The 12,712-nt window shown below is 39.3% G+C and overlaps 1 protein-coding gene across 1 annotated transcript in view; it reads right to left on the reverse strand.

The window, feature by feature from the left end:
* Window positions 1–12,712, reverse strand: part of RASA1 (RAS p21 protein activator 1) — a 49,951-nt gene that overhangs the window by 3,603 nt on the left and 33,636 nt on the right. Inside the window, exons 14-23 of the mRNA XM_015849743.2 lie at window positions 11,710–11,867; window positions 11,343–11,419; window positions 8,146–8,318; window positions 7,787–7,946; window positions 7,460–7,602; window positions 6,531–6,646; window positions 5,375–5,461; window positions 3,621–3,688; window positions 710–798; window positions 11–88 (exon numbers count right to left, since the gene is read on the reverse strand). Coding sequence (XP_015705229.2) covers window positions 11–88; window positions 710–798; window positions 3,621–3,688; window positions 5,375–5,461; window positions 6,531–6,646; window positions 7,460–7,602; window positions 7,787–7,946; window positions 8,146–8,318; window positions 11,343–11,419; window positions 11,710–11,867 — 1,149 coding nt within the window. The remainder of the gene's footprint in view (window positions 1–10; window positions 89–709; window positions 799–3,620; window positions 3,689–5,374; window positions 5,462–6,530; window positions 6,647–7,459; window positions 7,603–7,786; window positions 7,947–8,145; window positions 8,319–11,342; window positions 11,420–11,709; window positions 11,868–12,712) is intronic.

Raw genomic sequence — 12,712 nt, forward strand, 5'->3', positions numbered from 1 at the left:
AACCACTTACCCCGAGTTCATCTAAGAACATGATCATGCGGTGTTTGTTGCTCTTGATGAACGGATTCACCCCTTCCATGTACGGCTCCTAGCAATTTTAAAATGTTTTCATTAAATTATTTATACATTCATTAAACATGTTCATAAAAATACGTATACATACACAGCACTCAGCTATACTGAAACCTGAGTGCATTAACGATATGTAGGGTCGTGCTGCTTAGCGAGTAAAATGCAGTGACTGCCCGTCATGTTCCAGCCTGCCTGTGTGTGTGTGTGAGCCTGTGAAGACATGCTTTTCTTCCAGACCAAGAAGACCCAGCAAGCCAACCGGCTGGATGCCCCTGGTCCGCACCAACCTCAGGGCTTAAGTCTTGACTGACCTCAGTCTGAAAATGAATTATGATATACAGAGATGTCTGCTGAGTTCCCTGTGTTCTCATAGCATTGGTACATAGAGGCATCACACATTAAGATGGGTTTGTAGATCACTTCCTCCCCAAACAGTACGGCCTCCCTCCCCATGTTGGCTGTACTGCTACTGCTCTGCCTTCAGGTCAGCACCCTGCTCAGCTCCAGACAAAGACAGAAAGCACTTTGAGAACCAGGCCTCCATGTTGATATAGACACACAGGCCAGGTGTCAGGCTCTGCTTAAGGAAATGCCAACAACACAATTCCAGGTTGTTGTGTGTGTGTATAATATTCACCTTAGCTCCAAATTCAACCAGATTTGCTAAGTTCTGCACAGACTTGGCGACCAGCGTCAGTGTTCTTGCAGCAGTAGGGGAAGGAGAATCTGATGGGAACACAAAGTGCAGTTACCAGCTATTGCACACAGAACCAACACCAGCCAGAAGAAAATAAAGCTTTTCTGCAGCTTGTGTTTTTAATAGAATTAAATGTTTAAAATGCTACAACTTAGCAGTATGTGGAAAATGGCACCTGGTGAGGTAAAACCGACACTGCTTTAGTAATCATGTCCGCAAAAATAAATGTTAATGCGTGGCTTTCCTTTATTTTCACACTGCCAAACAATCTTCAGTATAACAGGAGTTATGTGAAATAAGAACCATTTCAGTAAGATGAAATAGGATTACTTGTTAAAATATAAAGAAGAGCTCACACTTCTCCATATTTGTGTAAACCTACCTAAGCGGTCCCTTAAACATCATTCAAGTTATACTTGCAGTTACAAGCACCAGGAACACAGAATAAGCAGGGCATGCTATCCTGGCTTGTATTTCCATTGAACTACACTTCCTTACTGCACTCAATACTGGACTTCACACTGCACATTAACCTCACAGTCAGCTAAAACTTCCTTTTTCAAGGAGGGACAGAACCAGGTGCATCTCTGCTTTCCCCCACAGTACAGGAAGCAGCCTTGTCAGAAGCCAGGATTCAGTTCTTTCAGACCTGGCATATAAATAGAAAATCCCGCAGCTCCCTGTAAGTTCAGTACATACTGTTTGCTTGCACCTTTTTCTCTGTCTTTCAGCCTTCCCACTCATTAACCCAGCAACTCACTGAAAATAAGTTCTGTTTTTCTCCTGTGTAGCTGAAGTTCAGATTGAGCCACTGACTGAGCAACCAATACCCATTGCTGATAGTATCTAGTAGTGTTAGTGCTGGGGATCTTCAGAACCTTGCAATCCAGAACATCAAGTTTGCTGAACCAGCATAAACATGTATGTTATGTCAAACAACTCCAGTATGTTTGGAGCACAGATTCTCTCAGTTCAGTTACAGAGGGTACATGTGTGACTCGCTGCTGAACTGAACTGCAGCCTTACACTCAGCCTTCGGGATGCTTTTGTCTCATTACGGGAAGCTGAGGTATGTTGGATGACCTGCTCCCAAAGAAGGAGCCTCCCCCAACACATTTTCCCCCCCATCCCAGCACCCCTAACAGCTGCAGCCATGTCTGCGAGTTTACCTTAGCAACAGCAGAGAATATTAGCTGAACTTACACAATGGACATTAAGACAAGCTTAAAAGGAGTTACACATTTTGATACTTCCAGTTTGATAGAGCCCTTCTTATTTAGTGTATCTTAGAGCATAAAAGAGAAAACATGCTGTACTGTCTGAAAAATTAAAGAGAAAACTTCCCTGTATCATTTCTGATATCCCCTTGTTTCCAAATCAGCATTTTAATAGTAAAATCAGGGAAGGAGGAAGAGCCATGCCTCATGCAAGCTATGTGTCCCTTGCTCTGGTGTCATCTTTGCCAGAATATACAGTAACAAATGTGAGGTACAAGACATGCAAACATTTAGAAACCGAGTTTTAGTAAAATAATTTTCCCTTCAGCATTTGATACCTTTCCTTCACTTCCTACACAAGGAATACAGCTAAACTTCAATTGTAATTCCCCTCAATGCATCCTTTTGTCTAAAACATACTCATTCATAACGCTGTTCCATCTTAAACATCCCACCTACATCTCTAAGTTAAAAATGCCCACAAACATTTCTAGGTGACTTCAACAGAAGCTTCACTACAGGAACGTTCCCATGGCAGCTGTGTCAGATGTGGTCCCTGGTGTGTGCCAGCATCTCAGTTTCTCCCTAAGAGCTGGCTGGGAAAACGTTATCTGATGCTGGCCAGCGCTGCCACGGACCAGTTTTGCAATCCTGCTCTTGCAAACAAGAACATTCCCTTGCCATCACTGTAGTTAGTTCTAAAGACATATCCTGGCAGCAGAAATCCAGGTTAACTAAAATGCAGTGAGAATATTCACTTGAGCAAGTTCATGAGAACGCTCCTATTTATGGCTTGCAAGTCAAATGAGATTACTTTCTCAAGCCCACACATCCCACCTTTTCTAAATGCTACCCACCCCTCTCACCTTTAAATTTCCTATGTGAAACTACTGCACTTAACGAGTGAAAGTAAAGACTTTACAGTGTCTGGCAGCTATCTAAGCAGCAGATTCAAACCAGAAAATCACTCTTGAATAACTGAGTGCCCGCAGGTGTCTGAGGCCCTGCAGACAAACTTCCACAGCATCCCAGAATTAGCAAGGCTGGAAAAAATCTCCAAGATCATCCAGTCCAACCTATCACCGATTTTGCCCACTAAACATGGTTCAGGGTTCCTGAACACCTCCGGAGTGGTGACTCCACCATCTCCCTGTGCAGCCCATTCCAGTGTTTGACCACACTCTCTGAGAACTGTTTTCTAATACTGAGCCTGAATCTCTCCTAGTACAACTTGAGCCCATTTCCTCTAGTCCTACTGTTACATGGGATTAGATGCTAACCCCCCACCTCTCCACAAACTCCCTTCATGTTGCTGCAGAGAGCAATAGGGGTCCTCCAAGCTTCCTCTTATCCAGGCTGAACATCCCCAGCTCCATGAGCCGCTCCTCATACAGCCTGTGCTCCAGACCCCTCACCAGCTTTGTTGCTCTTCTCTGAACACACTCCAGGGCCTCAATGTCTTTCTTGCAGCGAGGGGCCCAAAACTGAGCACAGTACTTGAGATGCAGCCTCACCAGTGCTGAGTACAGACTCCATACAGCTGAAAAGCTTCCTAACTTGCTATGTTAGACACTGAAGTAAATTCATGCCTATTAGTATGCAACACATGAAATCGATCTGAAGCATATAATCACCTGAGATGATATTAAACATCCTCGGGTTCAGGATAGCGGGACAAATCAGTCGAAGAAAAACAAAGCCACTGAAATTGAAAGAAATTTGCATTTTGTTTAATAGTAATATTAACGTAAAACTGTGTAATCTTTAATAGTTCAGGATAACGTGGCAATCTTTTGAGACAAACAACAATGAATCAGCCTGCGCTCTGTGAATGGTAAGGGCTGCAGGAGTCCAAGGGCAGAAGGAAATGTCTCTTTTGGCAGCAACACAGTCTCCAATCAGCTTAAGCAGATCCAAATCCTGATGATGGTATGATGCAGCAGCAGGAAGAATGTCATATGATTTACTGTGTTCCTTTAATTGCTGCCACTTAGAAAGCTGAACTAATTCAAGATATACTCAAAGCAACTTCCAATTATGATAAGAAAAAATCTAATTTTCTTCAAAAGCAGAAATAAAAAAATTCCAGCTCATGTCAACCTCAATTCTTATTAACTGCTACAAGAGGAAGTTACATAAAGACCAGCTAAGGTGATTTACATCATCCTTCACTTCACTTGGACCAGCAGACTGTTTTTCACTGTAACAATAACAAAGCCTTAACAGATAAAGGAGGGAGGGGGGTGTCACATAGCCTTGCTCGCTGCTGAGTGCAGAGTAACTAACATTCATGTTACTTGGAAATGACGTGTGGGTTATTGGTAAGGTTAACATTCCTTATGTCCAAGACATCTGAATTCTAATAAACACTCGTAAGGAAGTTTATTTTTCCTCCAAGAGCCAACAGTCTTGGACCTCAGTGGAGCAAAACAAAAAAAGGTCTGTGGTGGAATATGAAGTCATAAGGAAGTATGCAATCCTGAATCATGGAGTACAGATCAGTCTCTAAGTGTCTGTCTAGCACTGAAGACCTGTGAGGGATGAATCCTGCTAATATAGAACACCTGGGGCTTCCTACTCTGTTCACCCTGCGTTAATGAGTCACTACCGACATGAAAATCAGGTGGAAAAGGCTATGTTTTCTGAATGAGGTAGCTGGTAAACTACCCAGATATCTAAAAATTGGTGCTGTAAAACAATCTCCTTCAAAAAAAGGCTGCAGCATTCTAATGAGAGGCTGCAACTATCCACTTGTGAGGACAAGGTCACGAGAAAAAGAGATTCAGTATTTACAGCATTTAGTGAAGGCCTCTGGGAAACTTGGAATGCATGCGGCATTCACCTAAGGAAAGCCATGTGGTTCTCTGGAGCTTAGTAAGAAGAGAAAGATGTCACATTTCCTGAGCTATACAACCCTGCGTGTATATATATGACAGCCCTTCAGAATAAGATGGGTTCTCCTCACGTCTTCTCAGGTGGTGTATGACAGGATCACAATCTCCAGAAGATGCTACTTTCTACAGGTATCACAAAAGCTAAACATTGCTTTGTGAGAGGCTTTCTTCCCCCAGCATGAAAATGGGGATCATTATTTTAGTTGTAAAACTTCACATAATGCAAGTGAACTTGAAGTCAAAGCTATTAAGTAAAGCCACCCTGACCTCTGTACTACAACATCTTATTCTGGAAATGCTGTATGAATGTGAATCTTGCAAGCTCATAATCCTTAATTGGGATATCATGCCTCAGTATCATAACTACCTTTGGCATTGTGATCTATATAAGTATTAAATAGTTTTGTCACAGAGGAAGATGAATTAAACACACTGGAGCTTGTTAGAGATAAGACTTCAAAAGATTGCTTTTAACACAGTGACACACAACTTACCTAACAACTCTGGTTCTCATGGTTGTATTAGCAGGCCACTTGTTCTGAACAGACTTCTGCAAGCACCCATAAATATACCTCAAGGTCCTGTAAAAATGGTGGCTAATTACTCATAAAGAACCAAAAAAACCTAGTCAGAAAGGATCATGTCCAACTGCCTGATGCAGAAATACTATCAATTCCAAGCCTGTAATTTACACACTTAAATTCAGATTAACTAAGAATTTTTAAGTTTATGTATTTGTAAAAACTCCATTTATAACTGTTCATTAAAAAGTACGTATATATAATCTGGGAAAACATTTTCAATGACATATAATTTGATAAGTGTAGGTGGTAACATTAGATGCGCAATTAATGTTCCATAACCACCTATGTTTATTAAAAGGGGACAAATTTGATGTTTTCATTGTTTACTTTTGCTCCTTTTAACTCAGTAGCAACTTTTCTTTCCACAAGTTCAGTGTCTGAGCAACCACAAAATTTATCCTCTCCAGAACAAACCGTGGTGCTTTTCATGTGTTGGGAACTGCATCACATGAATTAAAAGGAACACAACTTTAAACCCTACCAGAAAACAAACATTTCTGTTATCTACAATTTAAAGAGTTTGTTCACTTTAAAAGCAAACGATACAGCAAAAGAACTGTTAGTGCCATCAACTTCTTATTAGATGGTTCAGATCTAAAATAAGAACACAGAAGTTGCACTGGCACTTAAAGAAAAAAAAAAAAGGAAAGAAATGAGCTTCTGCACTTCCTTGATAGAAATAACCACAGCATTATGGCACCACTACTCTCTGCTTACATTTTAAATGTACTGACAATAATTCTGTCTCTCTTCCCCAGAAGAGGAATTATAAGGACTTGTTAATTTAAAAACATCCTCTGTCCTCTTTCAGGACAGAAGACACTGATTATTTTTAAGCTTCTTTCCCTGAAAAGCAAGAAGCTTTTTTAAAAGGCGCCATTTATGCCTGAAAATGTTGTTTTTAGATCCCTCTGTATTCCACTGTACAAATAATACTGAAGACCCAACTGATTCTCACTCTTGTGACTGAGTAGCAGAAGATGAACCCATAAAAATACCACTTTAAGGTTCAATGTAAATCACATAAGCAGGAACGTTCAAACAAACCAGACAAGTGCCAACTTACGGAGGCAGAATCTCTGCAGCCATGAAAATTTTCTCCACCAATTCTGAAAGTATACTGAGTAGATGTGCCAAATTAGTGTTTACATCTTCATTCTTTTCTAGTTTCGAAGGATTTAACTAAAAAGAGAAAATGGTTACGTTTCCTCTCAGGTTCCTACCAGAACAACACAGTGTCATAGTATTACACAACAAGAACTTCTACAAAGTAAATTATAAATTCTGCTACAGTAGAGATCTCAGACTCCTACAGAACTCCCACTTCTGCTTCAATGGTTACCCAGGAAATCAGAATAAGCAGTGGTTCCAGTATATTATGCCTTTAATATTCCAAGACATTCCACACTACCCATTCACATGACCCTTTCATATCATTGAATTCAAAATTCTGAGGACTCCCATCCTTTCCACAATGAAGATGCAGCAGAACACAGAAGTTATGGGAATCATGTTAAAAACAAAACAAAACAACAAAAAAACAATTCCCACCCAGCCCTACCCTGAAACCTCCCCCAAAAAAGCAGCAGGATCAGTAGGAAGCATCAGGGGGGTTAAAGTCAGAACTAAAGTTCAAAACTTGACCTGTATGACACCTTGAGCTTACTGGAAGTTATTCAGGTCATGCTGCTCAGCAACTGCTGCAGCACAGCCCATGTTAGATACAGAACAAATACCTAACTTGAAAATTTTGAGTTTAAAAGTGCAGCACTTCAAAACTGGTACCATGAATATGTCATACCAATGGGTCATGGCAACATCTAGAAAAAAAATCAATGAATTCAGATCCTGTATTAATCACATGAATGAAGCTTTGTTCTGAGAGATAAATCACTGTCTCTAAAGGCAATGTTTAATCCAAATATGAAATGCAACAGCTAGTAGATAACTGTCTCAACAAACCAGGAAGTTCAAAAGCATAGTTCAAGGTATCACCTCACAGGACTGCTTGCTCTCCATTATTTTTAATATCGAGTCTTTCAGTGCATGGTGAACAAAACGTGTTGCTGTGGCTTTCATATACTGCTCCATAAGCGTACTTGCTAACGTGGTAGCTCGAAACAAGGTAGTAGCTTCATCTGAGAGAAAAAACAAAGAGCGAATTGAAGGGATGAGAAAGACAATAAAGAGCACAGGAAAGAACTGCTGCATTTCTGTTTCAGTATATGTTGTAAACAGAGATGACAAAAAGGAGGACACCACAGCCCCCTCCTCCCCATCTGCCCACAGTTTCAATAAGCATCAGTGTAAGCAATACAGTACCTTCCATGCTTATTTCCCTGTCATTTAGTGTTCGTAACAACAAGGACTCAAGCTTTTCATGAAGAAAAATCTTCAGTAAAATGCCAGCCAACAGCGTTCTATCCTGTCCACAAACATGTGATAAGGCATAGACTACATGAAGTTCTTTCTGGAGTATAAGCTGAAAGAACAAAAAAAAAATGAGCTTATAAAATTCAGAAACTACTGTAGCTATTCAGTATAAACTGGTGTCATATCGATAGTAAAACAGATGTCACTACAAATACAATTCAACTGCGTCAAACTGTTTTCAAAAGTCTGTCTCAGGCAACAAAGTGAGTTTTGACAAGTGAACTAAGGAAAGTTAAATAAACTTATACCTCTTTAAACTCACTGTACTCCTCTTCTGGCATGATCTTCTCCATAGAATATCGCGCCCGAACACGCAGAGATCCTGGCTCAATACCCTTTAATGGTACGTGGGAACTGAGTTGAAACCACTCATCTGTTGCATGTCCTTTTTGTAACCGGCTTAATTGGCAGCGCATAAATACTATGGGAAAAAAACAAAACAAAGCATTATTCCATTAATTTACCTCTAGCAAAATAGTGTTGACATCAAATAAAATAACTATTTCCATCACATGCCATCTTGTTTCACCAAGAGTATTAATAGCAGCAATCAATATTTTTGCCATCAATAAATTAGCAAGGTCTCTATTCACTGGTTCAGAACATTCCTGTGAAGTGGAAATACAAAGCAGCCTGTGAGTAATGCATAAGCATGCATTCAAGAATGCCACACGGATACTGTCATTGTTTCCTTTGTAACACCCAAGGAGCAGATAAATTAAGTGCTATACTGCAACTCCTGGCAGCATCCAGAAAATAAAAGCAGATCAAGTGTTCAAAATTCACTGTAATCTTTTTTTTTTTAACCAGTCTTGGGCTGATAGCATCGCTGCTTTCTTCTTACTATCACTGTAGTGACAGTACTTTGCTCACATTACAGTACTCCAAACTGTTTTCCTTTTCTTGTTGTTGTTTTGTTTTGAATTCTGTTTCTGCTGCCAGCTTCAAAGCCAACCTGTAGCTCTTCTGCAAATAAGAACCAGGCTTAGAATGAAAAACAAAGGCTAACATTGTGTTTTACAGACTTGCCTGCAAGTGCTGACCTCCTCCTTTGTAAATAATATTTAGTCTTTCCATCATTAAATAAATGAAATTAACCAACTATTGCGGTGCTGAACCACACAGAATCACAGAATGACCTGGGTTGGAAGGGACCTCAAGGATCATGTAGTTCCAACCCCCCTGCCTGGCAGGGCCACCAAACATACACCTTTACTAGATCAGGTTGCCCAGGGCCCCGTCCAACCTGGCCTTGAAACCAAACCACAACTACCAGTACAGTTCAATAGTGTGTGGTATTGCCCTGACAGACTGACTGCTTCAACTGTCTAATTAAACTTGAGCATCTCAGTTTTCAGTAGCAGCAAACAAAGTCTAAGTACTAGACCTTTATTGTATTTTTTTCATGCCTGTTTTTAAGGCATTAATATATACTCGTATGAATAAATCCTTGCACAAGTTACTTGGTTCCTCTCTGGTAGAGAAACAAAACAGGTTTGAACAGAAATAATACTAAACTCCTTGGTTAAACTGGTAAAATACTTCTACAAGGCAGGAGTACTACAATAATTATTGATTACTTCTAACAAATATCCAGGTCAAAAACTTGAGAATTCATGAAACATTTGAAAATACTGAAAAACAGCCTTCATGCTCTTATTTTAGTATTTAAACTGAAAGAAACCCAGGAAGAAATAGAGCAGTGAGACCCATACAGATTATTGGGCCTTCAAGATGCTTACTACAGCAGAAGCAATAAGCAGGAAAGCTGACTTTACCAAATAATGGGGAAGAAGAACAGTACCAGAGTCACATGGTTCCCATTTCAGAGCAAGCCACATTTAGCAACTGTGGCTGGCAAGCAAAACGTTCATAGAAGAAATGGATTATCTTGATTTTTGCTTTTAGAGCTCACATGTGTTATTCCAGCAATACATCCGGCAATACATCCTGGTATGTCAGATAAAATCTGGTGTTGTTCATTTATTTCCATTTTTAATAGTGCAGAGATGCATACTAATTCAACTGGACTTTGTCTAATCCTCATCCCCAAATTAAATTACTGTTGAGTTATGCTGCGAGGGGAGCTAACTGCAGCCAGGTAATTCTACCCCAAATAAAACCTCCTACCACCTCCCAGCAGCTGGATGCATCCAAAGCCAACATAATCTCCTTAATTTGGACAAAGAAGGGAACGACAAAAATAATTTGAAAGAAATTAAAACATTCAACTCATGAGTTACCATTGCAATGGTTCCTTTACTGACCGAACCACTGGGGTAGCTAGATAATGACTTTTCTACTCAAGTAAATGTAAGAAGAGTGCAAGAACATGAACTGTGATTAAAGGTGTCCTTGTCTGTCAGAGGGACAACATCTTTTTTTCCTCCTATTATAGAAGAATTTTTCTAGTCAGAGGAAGGACAGAGTTTTGGAATTGCATTCTGGAATCTGGAACTGGGTTCTGCAGGAGCATTCAATCTGAGTAGTAATTCTACTTCTGTCACAATTTCCATATAAATCTCTTCTCTGAGAAATCACAGAATTAACAGAGAGGTGCAGATAACAGACTGGTAATGAAACAAGTGCAAACTGAAACAACTGCAATAGACTCTAAGTACAATGCCAGGCTTTAAAACAGGCAGGTCTGAACACAATAGGAAAGAAAAGTTCTTGGAACAAACTGAGGGTGGGTGGGGTAGTTCTGCACTGACTGCAACAAACAAGGAGGGGCTGAAGCTCCTACAGAAGCAAGACAGCAAATGATAGCTTGACTAGGAAAACAAGTCTGAAATACATTATGTGTGTGAAGGAAATTGATCTTTTGTTGTTGTTGTTTGTTAATACAAAAGAGCTCAGAAGCCATGCTTTTCAAAATGAGTCTTCTCTATAAAGCTGATGTTGCCTTACCAGCTTGCCATTAACTTGCTGGCATGCACAGAAACATAGCGACTACTGAAGATACAGTTGTCTAGTTAACAAGAGACTGAAGACTCTCCAAGGTATTTTTGATTCATTTTTAAATGAAGTAATACATTTGCTCCGTTACCTCATTCCCAGAAATATTAACAAGGAATTCCACACATGCATAAATAAAACAGATCAAATAAGTTAACTAAGGGAAACAGTATTTTACCGAGTGGACTATTTCAGTCTTCCTTTTTCGTGAGAACAGTCACTACACATCATATAACAGCTATGCTAAAGAACAGCTAGGAAAGCCAGCAGATACTCAGGACTGGATTAATGAGCATTTTAGTACTAAAAATCATGCAAGTTATTGTAAAAACATGAATGCAAAACAATTAGCAGACATCTGAAACATACAGACACAGTAGTGCGGCATAAAAATACACTTAATTCTCTTGTGATAATGTTTCACAAGAGCCATGGAAAGTGCACAAAGAATCCCACAGACATAAAGCTTTTAAAGAAAAATACTTACATATATCCGGATCTTTACTCTTCTTTGTTTTGTTACTAAGACTGATCTCAAATCTATTAATATCAGATGAAAGATCACTAGGAGAAAAGACAGAAAGCCTCGATTAATACTATGGTTGGCTGGCATTTAAGCTTAATGTAAACTCATTTCAAACCTGAATTCTCATTTGCAGCCAAAGACACAGATTATATTTACTATATTATCATATTTAGCTGCCTACAGAAAATCTGCTCACAAATTTATGGCAAAAAGCTGCTGCTCTTTAACCACACACACAGTACATCTAAAAGCACATGCAATATAGAATGCCATTAATAACCTTAAACGCAAGGTATCTTGCGTGGAATTTAAGAAGACTAAGACTTACTCGAAAACAAATTCTTCTGACCACACAGGGTTCTGCCCTTCCCTGATATGTGTTTTTGCTACCTGAACACTGTTCAGGTAGATGTTACAATATGGGTTAGTAAAATGCTTTACTGGGAGCGTATGAGCTTCTTCTACATGCAAAATAAGACTGCTGACCTGAAAAAAAACACACAGAAACAACTTTACTCCTTTTTGCAGAAACAGAAGCATTAAGAACATTAATATTTCTTTTCCCTCCAAGCGGAGGTTTGATGTTAACTTATGAGTAGTGATTACAAACTATTACTTCCTAATAGAAGGGGCAAAGAACAGACTTAATGGTTCAACATTTTAACAAGTACCAGGGACAAATAAGGGCTATACCAACTACTGAAAACAAATCTCTGGCACCATATTTTTAATGTAACCTATTTGTTTTTGTTGGTGCTGGTGGGTTTATTTTTTTTAATCTTATTTTTAACAGACATTAGGATTCGTAAATGCTGGCTTTTCTATACATAGAAAATTTTACAGAAGCCAAAACCTGGCATCTTAAGTAAAAACCACAGATGATTCCACGCAGAATGGCTTACCCTGTGTTTTCCCAGCAGATTACACAGAATTATGTTGAGCAACACATTATAAACAATTTCCCTGCTATAATGAAAACACTTGGTCTGTAATATGGACTCTCAAGATTACAGCAATTGGTAACCACACATTTGCAGAAAATGAGAAGTGAACTATCTGAAATCTTATTTAAGAGACTGAGTTAATGAGAATTAACTCAAACTACCACCCTCGCTGCTTAGCTTTTGCAGTTTGCAAGCCTCCAATTTCACTCGCCAGTTCACCTGTGAATTCACTTAACATAGTTATTTTCTTCAGAAGCATTCAATCTTCTCTAATGCTAACTACAGGATAATTCTGTGTGTCCTGGAAAATGTATTTCTTTTTCCACAGTAATTACATTCACTGTTCCCAGCATCCAGAATTATCAGGGATTCTTGAAGTATATACTT

The sequence above is a fragment of the Coturnix japonica genome, chromosome Z (assembly GCF_001577835.2).
Source record: "Coturnix japonica isolate 7356 chromosome Z, Coturnix japonica 2.1, whole genome shotgun sequence".
NCBI lineage: Eukaryota > Metazoa > Chordata > Aves > Galliformes > Phasianidae > Coturnix > Coturnix japonica.